This window comes from Heteronotia binoei, chromosome 5 (genome assembly GCF_032191835.1).
Source record: "Heteronotia binoei isolate CCM8104 ecotype False Entrance Well chromosome 5, APGP_CSIRO_Hbin_v1, whole genome shotgun sequence".
In the NCBI taxonomy this organism is placed as follows: Eukaryota; Metazoa; Chordata; class Lepidosauria; order Squamata; family Gekkonidae; genus Heteronotia; species Heteronotia binoei.
In genome coordinates this window covers 108558359-108577139 of record NC_083227.1, presented here as the reverse complement: position 1 = coordinate 108577139, position 18781 = coordinate 108558359, and the positions used below count along the sequence as shown (strand labels likewise).

General features: G+C 42.1%; 1 protein-coding gene across 1 annotated transcript in view; it reads right to left on the bottom strand.

Moving 5' to 3' along the window:
- CACNA2D2 (calcium voltage-gated channel auxiliary subunit alpha2delta 2) overlaps positions 1-18781 on the bottom strand; it is a 1052991-nt gene that overhangs the window by 26553 nt on the left and 1007657 nt on the right. The window contains exons 24-25 of the mRNA XM_060240024.1: positions 9556-9616; positions 833-930 (exon numbers count right to left, since the gene is read on the bottom strand). Coding sequence (XP_060096007.1) covers positions 833-930; positions 9556-9616 — 159 coding nt within the window. The remainder of the gene's footprint in view (positions 1-832; positions 931-9555; positions 9617-18781) is intronic.

Genomic DNA, 18781 nt, shown 5'->3' with positions numbered 1-18781 from the left:
AGAGCTCATTGAGGGTTGGAGGGGACATGGGCTCTTCCTTACCCATCCAGCTACAAGGCTGACATTGGGGGAGGATTTAAGGATGGCTGCATCAAGGAGCTAGGTGACTGAAGATGTGTAAGGAGCACAAGGCGGAGAGTGAGGCAGCCATAGTGGCATGGGATAGATGAGGGAGTTTAGACAGCCATGTCAAGGGAATGCTGGAACTACCCTAAAAGACCCCTGTTGCCTGTCGAGCCCTTGAATAAAGGTTGTTGCTGTAAACCTGTTCTGCATTGGTAACACATGCTTGTTAAAGCGCCCTTGGCATTGGCCATGCAGGTGGGCTGACCTAACCTTGAATGAGACCTGATGGCTACAGCCTTGGTATGGGCTTTTCTCTTACAGAAAAAAATGCTGTATTTATGAGCTCCTTTTGTGAAGAATTCCATCAGTACAGTTAGAACCAAATATCAACAGCCCCATATGTTGTGATTCAAATCAGACTAAGGCAGGGCAATCCCGCAGACTTTCAGCCATGTCTGTCCTTGATGAGCAGCACTATCAAATGTTTGGATTGATGAATCTTGAATCACTAATAATCAATATCCACATTTCACAATATCAAAGTAACTGATGTTATAACCATCCTTTGAAATGGGGGCTTGTGCAAAAATAATCCTTTAGATTTAGCCACAGGGCATGTTATATCTACATACATGAATTTTAGCAACTGAACCATTGCTGTACTTATTTAAAGCATCAGCCATTCTTTAGTTCTCTCACCCCACCTAATGCCGAGCCTTTCCTGAGACGAGGCTGTGCATCCACTGCATGCCCCTGGAGTACTTACATTGCTCAGAGTCGGGCGTCACCTTTTCCATGAGGGCGATAAAGTTTTCCAGGAATTCAGTGTTGTTATCCGACAGGTTGAGGGCTTTGCAATATTCTCTGGGATTAAGGTGAAAAGATTTGTAGTGCGGAAGGATGAAAAAGTTACTGTCAGTTTTTCTCTCTCTCAGAACTGATATAATCATGACTTGGTGTGCAACGTTGGTGAGGTAGTAACCTAATGTTATTGTGCATGACAGCACTAGTTCAATACCACCTGTATATATTTGTGAAATATATGGCATGGTAAGTATGTTGTACTTATTCATATGTATCCCATTCCTTACATAGAAAGTTCAGGGAAATTTTTTCCAGCTTGATGCCGGTCTATGCAGGGCCCTGTTATGCACAGTGGGGTATCAATACTTGTATGTTCTTCCCAGTTATTTGTTTAGATGCCTCTGTGTGAAGAAGGGTGGAGTCAGTTAAACATAGAACATACCAATGTGCCTTTCAGCGTAACTGAGACCTATTAGGAATCCAAGTGGTCAAAAGGTATGGTTGGCCATGTTCTTTTTTTAAAAATTGGCTTTCCTAAACTGTAGAAGACTAAAATGACACGGAGTCAGTTCATATAAGGAATGGCAGGCTGTCTTGGAGAATTTAATGGTCACTTAAAATTTTGTGACAGTCTTGTTATTCATTGATGCCATCAAGCACCACCTGAAAGAGCTCTTATCCTCTGGCCATTGACCAGCATTGTGAAACTACATTGTTTTGGTTTTTTGGATCTGTGAAGTAGTAATGGCATCCAATACTCCCTCTAAGCTGTGGAGTCTTGTGAGCAAAAATTCTACTTTGTGAGCTACTGGCATTAAAAGTTGTGAGCTACTGTATAAGAGTGTGTTTGTTATTAGTTTATTCTGGAGCCATTTTTCCTGAGCTAAGACAAAAATGTGTGAACCGGAGGTTAAAAAATTGTGAGCTAGCTCACACTATCTCAGCTCAGAGGGAACACTGATGCCACCTCTCTAATATTTGGTGACCATATGTAGCTTTTTAATTCTAGAGTATGGACAAAAGCAGATCATCCTCCTATCCTCTGACTTCTAGTTTAGTCTATATGACCCCATTACTATCTTTAGTAAAACAATAAACTAAATTAGATGGTCAGTGGTCTCCAGGATAAGAGACCTGTGCTTATTAAAAGTCATGTTACCCATTTATTTATTTTAGTAAATTTCTATTCTGCCCATTCCCTGTAGGGCTCAGGGTACAACATATACCTAGAAGGGGCACAGAAGCCTGGTAGAAGTCACCATAGATTAGTGCATGGACATCATTGTCTGAGGGTTTTATCAGTACATATTGTTGTAATCTATTAAATATATTTGATCAAGCAGCTTTGGAAAACAGCCATGGGATCCCAAAAATATTGTCTCTGCAGTTCTAAAATAATACATTTTCTTTTAATCTGCTTTATTCTGATTGCTAGAACTTCCTTTAAGCCTTCTTCCTTAGATCATTTTAGAATTATGGGCTATATAGGTAAGTAATCAGGTCCTTCAGTTGGAGGCTTAAGATGCAAAGTGTATATTACTGAAGTCTATGCTCCCCGTAAATCTGGTATTTCTAGAGGAAGAACTGGAGGACAGTTGCAAGAATGGACTGGGAAGAGAAAATGTCCCTGGAGCAAGCCAAGCTGAGAGATTCCTGTATAGCTAACAAGCTAGCACTGCAGTGCCACTTAGCACACTGGGGCTGACAGTGGGCACCAGCTCACCCACTGCATGATCTCCCAAACTGGCAGCTGTGCAGAAGGAAACAATTTGTGACCAGTTGTCATTGTTGGTGAAGGGTCTGCACCAAGTGGCCCTTGAGGCATTGCTAGAGTTTCTGGAGCTTTGTTATGCTTGCTCTTGGCCAACTATGGTCCTCTACGGCAGTGGTCCACCAGGAAAATTAAATGGACAATCTGGCCTTGGGCCCTCTATTGACTAACACAGGGGTTATGAGGGCTGGCTCTGACATAAATGAGACTGTGTTGGGCTGGACCATGTCAGGTTGGGCCAGGCCATGTTGGGCCGGGCCATGTGTGTACCTATTTAAGATTAGGTAGCAGAGATATAAACTTTTTAAAGGACACAAACATGACTAAAGAGTTTTTTTTAAAACTTAAAACATGCTTAAAACATTAGCACTCATTGGTCTTAAAGGTGCTTTCTTTGAATTTCTCCCATGGGATCCAGGGAACTGGGCAAAGGAAGTTCTGGCTCTTTCCTTTCTTCCCCAGAGGACTGGAGGGGGGAGGGGGGGAGGAGCCTCAGCTAATAGAAGGGAAATTGGCTTGGCTCAGTAGCTCTGCTGTGCAATTGAGAGAGCCTGGAAAAACAAGCTCTGCCTTCCCCCCTTCTTCCCCAAGGGAGGAGACTCAGCCAATGGAGAAAACAGAGGTTTTGCTCTGTAGCTCCTGTGTGATTGAGGAAGCCTCGCAAAGCAAGCAGTTATACAGAAGGAAGCAAGAGATACGGAGAAGGAAGTAGATGACAGCCAGTTGCTTGGGGGCCTGATAGCAGCCCTCTGGGGGCTGGCTGCATGTTTGACACTCCTGGACTAACAGTTGCACCATACAGAGAAGTATAGAATATTTATCCCTTGAAGCCTACAAAACTGGCTAATGATGTTTGATGGCATTCATACCACATTGGTTTCCATTACAAACTAATGCAAATTAGGCATCTGGGACACAGATCTTAAATTGTTACAAACCTGAACTCATACAAGCATGGATTTTTGGTATTTTGGGGAATAATAACCATTAATGCCTACTAAATGAAACTATCTCTGGCTTTCATTTCTTAGATTCTCTCTGAAAAAAAAAGCAAATATACTTCTAAATAAACAAAATAGAGGGCAACAAAGAGCATAATCCATTGCTGTTTACAGATGTATGTACTGCACAGGTCACTTGTACAACAGATGAGTCTATGCAGACATAAATCTTCCCCTATTATGTTCATTCCAATCAATTATGTTGCCAGACTATCTTTTCAACAACCATTATAAGATTCCTTCCTCAGTATAGGAAAAGCTCCCCACGGTAGTCAGTGTTTTAACAATGTCACCAAACCCCACTCTGTATGTGTGAAAGAAAATCAGTAGATGAAGGAAAAATTACATACCACCACTCACAATGCTTCTCAGTGCCTCCCATCCAGGGGGTGGGACTGGCTCCTTAATTGAACAGGAAGTTCCTGGTGACCTGTTGCCCTGGAGGGACACTGACAACCAGAAGCCAGCTGAGCCAAGGAGCCCCGGTTGTGTTAGCAGTACCACAGGGGTGGCTGTTCAGACCCAGGTGACAGCAACATAACAATAGGTGTAGTTGTGATCCTTGTCACAGTGCCACAGAGCAGTGTTCCCTTTAAGCTGAGTTCGTGTGAGCTAGCTCACTATTTTCAAGCCTCTGGCTCACACATTTTTGTCTTAGCTCAGGAAAAATGGCCCCAGAGCAAATTAATTTATGCAGTAGCTCACAACTTTCATGCCAGTATCTCACAAAGTAGAATTTTTGCTCACAAGCCTCCACATCTTAGAGGGAACTTTGCCACAGAGGTCACTTAGTTTAGTTTGCTCCAGGGATGTTTTAATGTCCCAATCCACTCTAACCTCCCTAACCTCTCATTAGCATTATGAGGCAAAAATGGTACTGTGAACCCCATGGCTGCCTTGAAACATGTAGTTCTTTCTTTAAAAACTGTGTGGATTATGCAGTTATAAGTGGAGCACACTGTAATTCAGTAATGCAGACTGACTTCATGAGTGGCAGCAGCATCAGTCCCAATTGCACACACTATCATATACATAAGAGCACTGGTGAAGTGAGCAGGCAGAAACAGAGAAAACAGCAGGTTAAGCACTTGGTGACTGGCTGAGAGGCATTGAGGCAAATCTACTCAGTTTCTTGTATGGTTTCTCCACTGATGTTGGGCCTCAGCCATCATATGCATGCATCCTCCTATAAAAGGGGGATAAGGTACTTACCTACCTTATAGGAAGGGGTAAGAGGAGCTCAACCTGTTTATTCTACTTAGTTTTAGCAGAGCATTTTTGTCTCCCTTACCCAAATAATGTAGTGTGAATTCTAACCAATGCATGTTTGTATTCATTCACCTAGTGCTCAACTCACCATATGCTCTCTTTGCCAAATATGGTCTCTTCACTGGTTCTGGTCACAGTAAATCAAGTCATTAAATGAGTGCCACTTCCTTGGTTTGCAAAAGTTCTGGTGGGTTAGCTGACTTCATTTTGTATTCTATTCAATTTCAAAATGCTTCCTCCCTAAAACTCAACTCAGAGGAAGTGTGGGACAGGATAGGAGGGAGTGGAGAAGGGAAGGCTGGAGAGAAAACACTGAGGATCTGTCTCATTTGTGGAATAAATCAATATTCCACAGTGCTCTTTAGCGATAAGAAAACAAGATGGCCAGCCATGCGTTGTCCCACAATTATGCAAAGGAAATATTGCCACACACACTTACACATACAAACTCTAGACATATCTGTATCCTTCATATAGATAGATAGGTGCTGTCTCTAGAGTGCAGAAAGACAGGTGCATTCAGAAGAAACTTGCATTATGTCTCATATAAAAATAATCCAAATGACAGAGTTCAGAGGATGCTCTTACATAACTTACCCTTTCTAATGGGCGGTATTATGTGAGTGTAAGATTGTACTTCTGTGAGCATGTACATATATGAAGGATGGCGAATTGTTCCATAGATCTTGCTGCAAACCACAGATCTATGCCTGGGACTATGCCAGCTTACTTCTTCTTTTGGAGGGTTTTCCATTAGTTGTAGCTGCAAAGTTCTTGTGACCATTGCTGACTTACTGGCTCTGCCAGTAACCAATATCCAGGAAGTGGGGAGAGAAAAAGCAAAAGAGTGATCCCATTCATCATTGCCTCTTAAGACTGAAGTGTAAAGGATCACATTAATTTAGAGGATGATTTTCTTAATTCTTTTCAATGCTGCATTGGACCTTCTGATGCTGAAAAGGGGAGTTAACAAGTTTGCTAAACACAGATATTTGTAGTTCCAGAGGCCTCTGGGGGTTCTTGCAGCTGGCTATAGTAAACAAACAAATAAAATCTATGTAGTGATAGTGGGGAAATGCTACATCAAAAACAGCAGATGGCAAGGTTTCTTTATGGTGGGACTTCTGAACATCTGGAGGGCCAGCATGCTCCCTGTATGGTGGTATCTCACAATACTCCTTCTTGGGAGTTAATTACTCACTCAGAGAAAAACTTAAAAATGGCCATTATTAGATGACCTGGTCATAATTCTGATCAATTAGCTGTCCTAACAAAATCTTGAGGCTTTTCTATGCTGTGTTGACAGAAACTGAATCTTTAAATATTTAGCTTGGCCTGGATGAAGTAAGAGGGAGTCTAGTTCTGTTCAACATGTGTACAGTGCAGACAAAACCAATTAAATGTGCACAGTGGTGGACCTGTTTTCAGTTTTAATTACCTGAAGTAAATCTTTTTAAAAGACCAGAGGCCTTGGAGCATTCCTATTAGGGATAACCGCTGCAGAACAGAACTACCTCAGTGAGAATGTAAAAGGGTAATGTGAATACGCTGTGGGAAAAGAATGAAATTTCCAGACAGAATAAAGAATAACTATGCAGCAGGGCTGAGGACTCTAGCTTTTCTGAAACTTTTAAAATAGGAGAAAAGAGAGAGAGTCAAGGAGCACCTTAAAGACTAACAAAATTTGTGGCAGGGTATGAGCTTTCCTTAGTCACTGCTCACTTCCTGGTCTAATTTAAAACAGGATGAGAGATATAGGATGCCTACATACATATCTCTCTCTCCTCCCCCCCCCACCCCCGCAACCCATCAAACGCCACAGAAATCTTTTTCTTGCATGGAGAAGCATAATGCTGATTGGCTAAATCTTATGGAACACCACCCACCTTCTTGGAAGACTGCACACAGAATTGATTAGCTGGTCTATGTGTCACAGCACAGACAGAAGGGCAAAGCAGCTTTAAAAAGCAGATGAATAAAAAGTCTTACTCAGTGGGTAAATACAGTCCAGTGTACTCCCTATTGTATCATGCTCCTCCAAACAGGGTTGCTATGCCGAGGTACATATCTTGTAAGGCTTGCCTTTCCCAGAAAGCTGCATATACTGAGTTCACATTTAGATTCTTAAGGCATTGTAACATCAGCTATAGTGTTTTAGAGACCACATGGACAATTTCTTGCAAGCTAAGGAGTTACATAACGGTCAAGCCAAGGAAAGTTACATTCCAATCATAGTGATTGCAACAGTTTGCTGACACTCAGGAGTAGCTTTTGGGTTGTGTAGGCACTGCACCAGGAAGGGGGAGTCAGCAAAAATTCTTGCTGTGCTTACAACTGATTGAAGTCAGCCCATTATGAATTGCTAAATGAAGCTATAAGTTTCACTCATGAATGTTGGACTTCTTTCTTGAGTTAAACTCAGTAACAAACTCTTTAAGGGACGTGATACTTTTGAGTTTAATGAGGAAAACCAGCAATGTAGATATATATGTATACAGTGCACTCCACTTACACCCCATGTTTGCTGTGGACATATTATTATACTGGGTAATATTAAGAACCCTTTGCCATCACCTGCTGGTTTCAAATGCCCCAAGAAAGCTTTCAGTCTTGAATCTGTGTTGTTAAGTTGTCTTAGAACATGTTAATGTGAAAAGCCTGGATACGATTCTCAATAAGCTTATCTATAACATTTGTAACCATATCCTAGTGGAAGTAGCTGATAGGGAAGTCTGTTCTACTTTAGTAACCATTTTCAGTCAATGTATTGCTAGTCTGATGTAGATAGAAAACATCCTGTATACCCTCATCATTTTATGGATCAAAGACCTGTATGTACACAACACTGTATCCACCTATATATCTACACAAATGTGTACAGATATATGTGCTCACACACTCACAAATAGATCATTAGTGATATATGGTTTCTGAAAATTACCATGGGCTATTGGCCATATTAGCATAGATGAGATATCATACAGTCTCATTAGCATATTGTCTGCTCTTATTGGTGCTGAAGGGCTAACAGATGGTGCAGCTGGAACTAAAGAGCTATTACATGATCCAATGCATTACAGCCTGGTGACACAAAGGTCTATTTGTTCTGACTTAGTAACCAACCTGATTAGGCATTAGGTATTTTCTTGATGTTATAAATAGGCCTCACTAAGATATGGTTCATTTCGTTCTTATGGGTGTCTTGTTTATGTTTTAAACTATTGAGATTTTGAGCAATGATTTGGATCCTGGATATACCAACCTCTTTATTTATGTCACACATGTATATGATGGATAGTTGCTTTTAACCAAAAAGCCAAAGGTTTGTTGTATATTGAAGTTACTAAAACTATTACTTTTAGTGTTCACTGCTTATACTAGATAAACAGTCCAAGATACTTAATGTATAATACACTTAAAACAAGTGTATCATGCATGAACCTCAGACTACCAATCTTGTATGATGGAAAGATGGAACTCCCCACCTGCCCTCTGATAGTTGTAATCTGTGAAAAGTTGCATTTGTAGAAAGCTGTCAGGTCCATGTGATGTACAGAAATTCACTTAAAAATTTCTTGCCCTCTGTTAAAGGAGAAAGGTCTGAATAGGATCCTACAATGCCTTTCAAAAGGCATTGATAATTTTCTCCAGATACCAAATGTAGTATTGGTTTATAGCAGGGATGGCCAATGGTAGCTCTCCAGATGTTTTTTGCCTACAACTCCCATCAGCCCCAGCCAGCATGGCCAGTGGCTGGGCCTGATGGGAGTTGTAGGCAAAAAACATCTGGAGAGCCACCGTTGGTCACCCCTGGTTTATAGAATTTGGCGGATATTAATGAATATTGTCAATGAACCTCAAAACAAAATCATCTCATTACAAAAATTTGAAATAATTGATTTTGAAAGAATTAAGATTTATAAAAGTAGCTTTTGTGATCTATAATTTCTTTTTTTAAAGGCAAAATGGTATTTTGATGTTAAAAATTAGTAGGTCATTTAATCAGGGGTCACATAAAAACATCCAGTCACCCAAGATATATAATGGTGGACTCACAGCAAACAATTGGTTAGTTGGAAATTATTCATCAGAATTGTTTAACAGGGTATATAGGTAGGACTGTGAATGATACTCTTGCCTTCTAAATGTTTATTTTCAATCCTGGATGAAATTTGTGTATGATAAAGTTTTCAGATTTAACTAACATGAGGGCATAATCCCAGCATGATCCAAATGGTAGTCTTTGTTTTGTGAGGATTTTCAGAAACTATACCTATATATGTATGTGTACATACACACCTCATATGCAGGCATACATATATACTCTTCTTATGTAAGTGAGTGAACAGAAGGTGGGACGTATGCTGCCAACCACAGTGATGTTTCAACAAGATGCAGGTGGCAGCCATAGTCTCAAAGTGGTACACAGGCATACAACAGACACAAGAAGAGGGAAAATGGTCAAGACTTTGGCACAATGAGGAGGTGTCAGTTCTAAGAGAGGTGGGAGTGATGAAATAGAATATTTAAAGGTGTGGAAGGGTAAGAAGTGGGGATGGGAAGGGGAACTGAATCAGTCCCAGGGTCAGTGTTGAGGGAGAGTGGTTGAATGGACACCTCAGGCAAGCTCACACACAAAGCTACCTTGGAGCAATGAATACATGTCCCTCGGACTCAAAGCTGTTTGGCAGCAGGTATTCAAAATCTGTAACAGAAAGGTAACGTTATCCGGCGGGGGTTTGAAATGCGGGAAGGAGGCTTCAGTCTCAGAAGATGACAGAAGAAGAGAAAGAGAAGGAGAAAGAGAGAAGTGGAAGGGGAGAAAGAGAGAAAAAGAGACAGAGGAATGGACAAAAGAGGCAAAACACTAATTTTAACAAGAGAGAAAGGAGAGAGTATTCTTCGGTAACTAGTGTTGTACGAGAAGGAAAGTTATAGCCAATATGTCGCCAACATTTGTAAAATTTTGGTATTTTTTAAATGTTACCATCTGAAATTAAAGATATTTGACTGATGGCATATGGATTACCATGGGGCTATATATTTGCGTGCACACACACACACATATATATGCTCAGATTGATATATATGTATGTCTAGTAGGTCATATGGGCATCTCTCTCTTATTACTACATTAACAAAGAAAAGAAATCACATGCTCTGCTCATACGGAAAGAGAATTACTAAAACAATATTTTGTAATAAAAATTATTTTTCAGGCATCAACATGGCCAAACCAGGGTCCTTTATGAAGACAGTCCAACCAAAGACTTACCCATCAGATAGAGGTAAAAAGCAATGCATTGTAGAGGGTACAACAGCTGTCTTCTGGCCGATAGTGGTCTCAAAGCATTGCAACAGCCAGCCTTCCCTACTCTAAGCATAATATATATCATTCCATTTTGGACAGTGGTATCTAAGGGAAGCCTCATCAAGCATAGAGCAGTATCTGTGCTCTTCCATTATTGAGTTAGTGCATATGCTGCATGCTGGTATTTCATCTCCTACCTTTCTCTCACCTTTTATAGTTTATTATATGATTAATCCTCTGGTTGAATAAATGGTCACATCTACACAGATTCCATTCAAATTGAAAGTGCAAGCAGCCAAGCACATGATAGGTTCACTCAACAAAAGAACACTTGCAAGAGGTGCTTAGTTGTGCTGGTAAGGTTCCTGAAGAAACAGAAAGCCCACATGCCTGCTAGGAAAGCAAGTGAATAATGTTGATTTATACACATGAAATTTCTGTTAATCCCTCTCCCAGCTGGCATTAACAAATGAAGATGTGTGAGTGTCCTTCCTAGCTAGCGCTGCCCCCTTTCCCTACACGATTCTGTCCCACCTCTTTCGTACTTCCCCAACCTAAGAACAGAGGTGAAAGGGATCGGAGCAAGCATTACAGAACCTAAGTCTGTCCTCTTTTTCCTCCCTAAATTCACCATCCTAATCTTTCAGTTAGCCTCAGCCCTACTCCTGTGGCCTTGCCCCCACCACCTGTGCTACCATCTGGCTAAGAGATGTGGTACCACCCCTTTAAATTGCCTTTGCAAATCTGGCTGGCCCTCTTCTTTGCCTTTCCATCCCCTTCCTGTTGGAACTTCTCCATTTCCTCCAGGCCTCCTTGCTGCTCCACTGGGCTGGACTCCTTTACTTTGGCTGTCCCTACTGGGCTAAGGTTGGTGGTAGCAAGGGCTGCTGCACTGACATTTGACATCTCTTCCTTCTGCTGTCTTAAGCCAGCTGTGCCACCAGGTGATGGCCTCACCCCTAGCCACTGCCTTCCTGCAGCTTCTGAGAGGGACATCAAGGCTTGCTTCTTGTCAGGGAGCCTGGGGTGCTCTCCAGTGTCTGTACTGCATCTTCCTTTCTGGCTGGATCTTCACCAGGTGGGTGGAGAGCATGGAGGGCTTCTGCAGTAATGGACTTGGTGGCAGAGGTGTCTTGCTTGCCTGTAAGGTGTAGAAGCTGCAGGGAGGGAGGGGGAGGCTGGGTTGGGTGCTGCTGACCCCAGACAAGCTGAAAAGAGTCTGTTTGCCAGGGCCAACATGTTTGTGTCAAAATACAATTACAGGTCCAGGAGAACTCTTAGACAACTGATCCTTCACAGAGACTGTTGACCCCTTTTAAATTTTTGACAGTCATTCATAGATGATCCTGCCACACCTGATGCAAGTGGAAAGGAGAAACAGAGTTGGGTGTCAGCAGCCCACTGATGACCATATGCTCTAATCACAGTTGGCATTACTCAGATGTTTCATATACATGTTGAAAAGCATGAAAGACAAGATGGAAACCATTGGAGCAATTGTCTCACAGTCTCACCTTCTGAATTGTCTTCTGAGATAAGTGAGGAACCCACTATACAGCAAAATCTCTTATGCCTATCCCACACAGGTGGTCCAGAAGAATACTATGAATAAATGCCACAGAGAGATGCAGGGTCACTCTTCCCCATCTCTCTTCTAGTACAGGACATTTACCAGTGTGATCACAAAGCCTGATTGAAATAGGTACCTACTTCTCATTGCACTAGCAGTGGATATGCCACCACCCACTTGCTTACTTCAGTCAAAAAATTAAATTTGAGACTGTCTGTCATATAAAAGGTCCAGAGAAGCCTGCAGTAACAATAATCCTGCAGTAAACAATTATTTTTGAGGTACTAAACTGTCATGCGAGGAAGTAATTCTACAACTAAGTGGAATTTATTTGCCCATATTAAGAACATAAGAAGAGCTCTGATGGATCAGACCAGAGATTCATCAAGACCAGCATCCTGTCTCACACAGTGGCTAACCAGTTCCTCTGGAGGTCCAACAGCAGGACATAGAGGCTAAGGCTTCAACAGAATGCATCAAGTACTGTGTCCAAATGGTTAGGTGCTGACTGCTGGCAATCTAGGTGCCACTGCTATACGCTGTGATTTTGAAGTAGAGTAGTTGGGTTGGAATGGATCTGGGATTTTGTGTTCAAAAGAAAGTTCTAAGGCCCCATGTAGAGGGAAATTAGGTTGGAACGTTCTCTTCACTACTGGAAAAAGGTCCACTTGATTGCCACATGTTTGGAGACGTAAAACTTCTTTGCTACTGTCATAGACTATTCCTCAATTGGGTTTTAAGTCATATTCATCCGATTCATTACAAGTTTTTCTCTAGTTGCAATCCAGCCATTCTCCTGCCTCACTGCCTGTAACTTCCCATTAAAATAAGGGGGAAGCTTGTGCTCTGGCTAAAGGACATCTGGCTTTTGTGTCAGGGGCCTGAAATACTTCCCTATTCTGGAATCTACTAGGGGATCAACAGGAGATCTGGCAAGCTGGCCAAATACTCACCTAAGCCTTGGGAAAACCATCTGGATGTTTCTTTGGGGAGACTGTCCTAACTGGGTTTCTGCATGTGGTACTGTGGAAGTTTATAAGTGCCAGGACTCAGATTCAGCAGGAGCTCACAGGAGAGTAGCTCCTGAACCTTTCTGAGGGTTCCCCCTATTCCTCCCCACCTACCTTGTTCATTGAATAGCAGGTGCAGCTGCATCCCTGGATTAGGAGACCAGCCAGCCACCAGAGGCTTTGCCACGCCCCCAGCAGTCCTCATTAACCCTTGAAGAAGCCTGCACCACCCTTATGTGATTTTGGGTGGCGGGTGGCTTGCAGGCCTCACTCATCCGGGGCTCTCCTTTCTTGCATTGGGTTGCTTTTGGCTGAATGGCGGCAGCATATGCTAATGAGTTATGCTAATGAGCTCCACCACCTATTTTTCTACAAAACAATCCCTGATAATTGCTATGATTTTATGTAACCGGGTAGTAATATGTCCATAACAAATGAGTAATTAGTGGCTCCCCCACCGGTCTTCCCTCATTCGGTACAGAAAAGAAGGTCTTGTATGTGTTATGAAACTTGTGTTTAGTTTAATATACACTGGGATGGCCTACAGAGGACATGTACCCCACCATCTCTATAAAGGCACTGATGAAAGATAACCCCTAACTATCCCCACATCACTGGTCTGCAAACATTCGCTTCTGCCAGGCGTATCTGAGCTCTAATCACAATCCCCACAGCACAGCAGCAGTTAGCAATAATTAATTAACACTCTACACTTGGCAGAAGGCAGTACCAGCTATTAAGAACACAGAGAATTAATTGCACACCAGAATTTACTCTAAATTAACAGCTTAACTACAAAAAACTCTAAGGCATATAACACTCTGCTGAGCGAGGATCAAAAAACAGCAGAGATTTATTGTGCCAAATAACAATAACTACAAAGGAACAATATCACGCTACTCTCTCTAGGGTGAAAGACAAATGCTACCAATATCCTCAGATTGGATAAGTGTCCACAAGTACACATGACTAATAAGGTCAGATATGATGAATCCTCACTGGGTATACATACTCAGAGGCAGAAAATTTATCAGAATCTAATAAGGAAACATTGGCAATAAATATAGTAATAAAAAAAAATCCCCTAACGATGTCTATTGGATGTTCCTAATGGATGAACAAGAGGGACAATTTCCAAATAATACCACAGGAGGTAGTACCAGGAGTTTGTGTGTGTGTGTGTGTTGGGGGGAGAGAGATAATCTCTTGGTCTTCTGTTGTCAGTACAGTTTGCCTTCTAATATGCCTGCTACCTGAGCTGCAATCAGTGCTGTCAAGGCTTCCCTGGAGCCTATTGTTAGCTCACTCAGTCCAAGAACATCACGTTATTTTTGTGCTGTTTCTTCTGCGTCTGAACCATATCAAAATATCTGAATATTTCTGAACAGGTTTTATTGAAGCATAGGGAAAGGATAGAAGCTGGAACTGGTACTTCTGCTGGCTGATTGAACATATTGTTTAGAGCAATGTATTGCAACTGTATACATGTGAACAGCAATTTGGAGACACAGAAGCAATGTAAAGGCCACATATTCCATTTTGTTATCTGGGATCAGCTACACATGCCCCTCAGGATAATATGCACTGCTCTGCTGAGGGAACAGGATTTTCAGTTGTGCAGCAAATGATATATGTTAACTCTGACATTTTCTAAGGCCGTTTTCGCACTAGCGTTTGCTCCAGCGTAGCGCCCCATTTACCTCCGGATCTTCTCTTGGATTTCGCACATGTTGCTCCGGCGCTGCGGTTTGCTCTGGCACTTCAGGGATTTTACGCCGGAGTATGTTTTTCAGCATGCTGCCGGAGTTTCCGAAAACCTCCGGATCCACTCAGCGGAGTTTGCTGTGCGAAATCCATCCACGCCGGATCGACTGCTTTGTGGGCGTCACCCTCTCCCTTTCCGTCCTCCCACCCCATCCACCCGCTTGGCCAATCATCAGCCTTTTGCGGCGCTTCCCCAAAGTGCCGGCACGGCCATTTTTTTTTTTTTAAACTTCACAGTTTTGCGTAATAGCGATATTTCGAAATTAACAAATAGGAAAAAAAAAAAAAACCCTGGAATAGCCTCAATTGCCACCTCAATTGGTTTCGTTGGAATTTTTTTTATTGACTTTAGTTGCGTTATTTCGCTGTTGCGTTATCTCGATAATGCGAAAGGAGAGGGGAAGGAGAGAATGGGGCGGGGGGGGGAGCTCTGGCAGCAGGAATCAGTCAGGTCCCCGTTGCAAGCGCCAGCCGGGGAGGGGAAAGAGAGCGGAGGAAATTTGGGGGGGGAATCTAGTGCTTCAGAATTTGGGGGGGGAATCTAGTGCTAGGATTCTCCACTGTGAATGCTTCTGTTAATACATGAAGGGCTGTGGAGGATTCTACAGCTGCAGCCAATCCATAAGCAGCAGCAGCACACGTGATGCGGTTTGTCCACGAAAAGAAGGGGAGGGATCAGCTCGATGTTACGTTAGTACGTTAGTACGTCATTACACAACCAGACTTGCGCTTAAAAAAAAAATGATTGACAGGGCATCGAACTCAGGTCGATGCCAGTGGGAAAACAATTTGAGCCGGGGCTTCAGGGAAGGCGACTCCGCAAAGAGTCACTAGTGGGAAAACGAGAAAAATGATCCGGACATAATTGCGCCGCGGAAAAAGGGGAGCAAACGCTAAGTGCGAAAACGGCCTAAGTTTTTCAACTTTGCGTTTTTATCCTTATAATGTGCACATTAATGTTTACAGTCTTGACTGAAACTAATCACACAGTTTGGTGATAACATTTCTAGGGACATATTTTATATATGACTTCCTCACTTTTTTTTCTCTTATCAGTCCACTCTTCAGTGCTGTTTGCCACTAAAGATTCTACTGAAGTGAACAGGCCTCATTGGTGAACTGCTTTGAAGATTATCAACTCATCAAAATTTTATCCAGCTGATTCTTAGTAGTCTTAAAGAAGTCTAAAGATTCTTCCTTAGCTCTGTGAAAGGAACTACAATAACCCAATTTGTTGGTTATTTGATCTGCTTCCTAATGAATTGTATACTACTTCTAGCTCTTCATTCAACTATCTGAATGTCTTTTGGTTTGACATTCTAAGACTCACTCTGAAGGATAGCTGTTGCAGGCTTTCCTCTGAAGTACATCCCCTCATTTTTAATAATCTAAGCATAGTTGTTGTTTTTTTACATTAGCTACAAATTGTCCCTTGAAATACATCAATACAAGGAAGCTAACTGTGAGACCACTCAAACTTCTCTCCTTCCCCACCAATGTCTCCCACAATGCATTGCAAAACACATGTGGCCCTTTGTCAAGGAACACAGCCATAGGTTGGACTGTTGTTTTTGAACAGGACTGTAAGGCAGGGTCTGGATACAAGCCAATGAAAGGAAGAGGAAAGGAATACAAAAACACTAAATAATTATTCCATCAGCATTGCCATTACAGGGTCACTGGGAGCAGGCAGCTCAATGCTGATAGAACAGGGCTGACGACAACAGACAGAACCCTAAGGCTTGAAATCATGTCTCTTTTGATAAATCCATAGTGCCATAATGTGTCAACTAGCAATATTCATGTGTGTCTTTTCTTTCTCTATGCATTTTTGACATCTGTTTATTTTTCTGTCTGCTTTTATAACACTCCCAAATACCAAACTTCTTAAGAAGTATAATTCTACTTAACAAATTGAAGTAACCCCTATAGACAAGTATGCCTTTTGTTAGAGCATCTTTGTGATTCCATAGTGATTCAATGGCATCAGCTGTAGGAATGCCTGTATCTTGAAGAAGAGAGGGATGGCAGATTCATTAACTATTGTGTTTAACAGACCTCAGTCCAATGGAAAGCTTCCTTTTACTGTCCTCCATGTCATTCAGCTTGTTATGATAATTGATTAAATTGACTCTGCCATCTCAGGCCATTTAAAAAGTCAATTTTCTATGGATTCTGGACATGGAAATCCTGAATCATGAGAGCTTCTGGATTGAATCTAATTGTCTATCCATGGAAGGCACATGGCATTTCCCCACATTCATTTCCATCACAGCAGCCCCTTCTGATTCATGAAAAGATCATTCCCAAAGTTGCAGGATCCATGTGGAGGAACAGCCATATGGGTTGGGGGGCTGGAGCAAGCAGGAATGGAACTGTCAATTTCCCTCAATGGAGCTGTGCTTTTAGAACAGGGGTGGGGGACAGTGGCTCTCCAGATGTTTTTTTGCCTACAACTCCCATCAGCCCCAGTCATTGGCCATGCTGGCTGGGGCTGATGGGATTTGGAGGCAAAAAAAAATCTGGAGAGCCACTGTTCCCCACCCCTGTTCTAGAAGAAGGTAAAGGAGTAATTTCACCCCCTTGACCCTCCTCACTTCTGTCCCCCACCCCCAAATGCATGTGTCCTGCAACCCCACAAATGAGCTTTCTCTCAGACTTGGATGGTGCTTCAGGAATGGAGAGGAGTGTAGGAAAATTCCATGTTCTGTGCATGGATGGTTGAATACAGGCAAAGTTGATCCCTATCTTTGTCTTTACAGTTGGAATTTCCATGTGACTTAGCCCACTATATATATATTTTCTTTGCCATCAAGTTGCAACTGACATGGCAACCCTGTAGGGTTTTCAAGGCAAGACATTCAGATGGTGCTTGCCATTGCCTGCCTCTGGGTAGCGACCCTGATATTCCTTGGTGGTCTCCCATTCAAATACTAACCAGGGCTGGCCTTGTTTAGCTTCCATGAACTGATGAGATCAAACTATCCTGGGCTATTCAGGTAAGGGCAGACCACCACATATAGCAGCACTTCAAGACTTCTTTGTTCTCAGTTGTCACAGAGGGCAACATTTTACTTTTGGTACAGAGTATTGTTTACCATATCTGTTATCTTTTTTCATATCACAGATGGATGAAAAGTTACAGCAAATGTTGAGGGAATATCTTTTACATATTCCTTAGTAAAGCACGTCTATTAATATGGTGGGAAAGTATACCCTTAAAGTACCTGCCTCATTACAGAATTAGGGTAAAAGACTGATCCAGGAGTGATTTATGAGGGATGTTATCTATTAACAGAACCAGGGATTTTGCTCTGGAAAAAATCAAAGACTCCAATTAGTCTGCTACTATGTGTAAAATTCTACTTTTACTGATCCACACTGTGACAGGAACCCAGAACCTGTAATCCTATTGTGTGTTCAAATTGCAGTACAACCGCTTGGCAATTCTCAGAACATGACCTCCAAGAGCAGAAGAAAACAAAAACCTGTGCTGAACCAGGCTGTACTGATTCTGTCTTCAATAATAATCTATAGAGGATGTAAAGCGGTTGCAACCCAGTTGCTCAGTGAAGTTACCAGTAAAACATCATTGATTCTGATGTTGCTGGGATACCCTTGTGAATTGTGGGGAACTGTTACAGAAACAGATGATTCAGTACTGTATCAAGTTTTCATAAATGGTGCCAACATTTGGCACTGTACACCCATTTCCTTCTGAGGAATCACTGAAAAAATTTAGTGACAGTGAATTTGTGGAGGTACATCTTTTGCGGCACAGTAATACTATACTGCATGCAGTGTAGACCTGTCTTAGATTCCAGCTCCTCCTGCTGTTCAGCTTGCAGCTCTCCCCTCAGGAAGCCTAAATGTTTCTTCTGTTGAAATTATGTTGGACTCTTATTTTCGAACAACTCTGAGTCTGAAGGTCTTTGCACAGCCCTGTTCCATTCAGGTTGAATTGTCTTGAAGAGGAAGGAAAGCACAGGAACAAGGACAGGGGAAGGAGATTTGTAAGGAAGGCGTGAGACAGGGGGAAAGAAGAAGAAAGGGAGGGGAAGGTATTTTTGCAGGGAAGAGGAAGAGCAGGATATTAAACTAGCTACAAAAAACCTTATTGAATTCAAACATAACAATTCCATATGAAGTTGGCTCTTTAACGATACCGGACCGAGTCTCTGAGCAATGCACAGGGAAGGAGGAGTGGGGAGATTG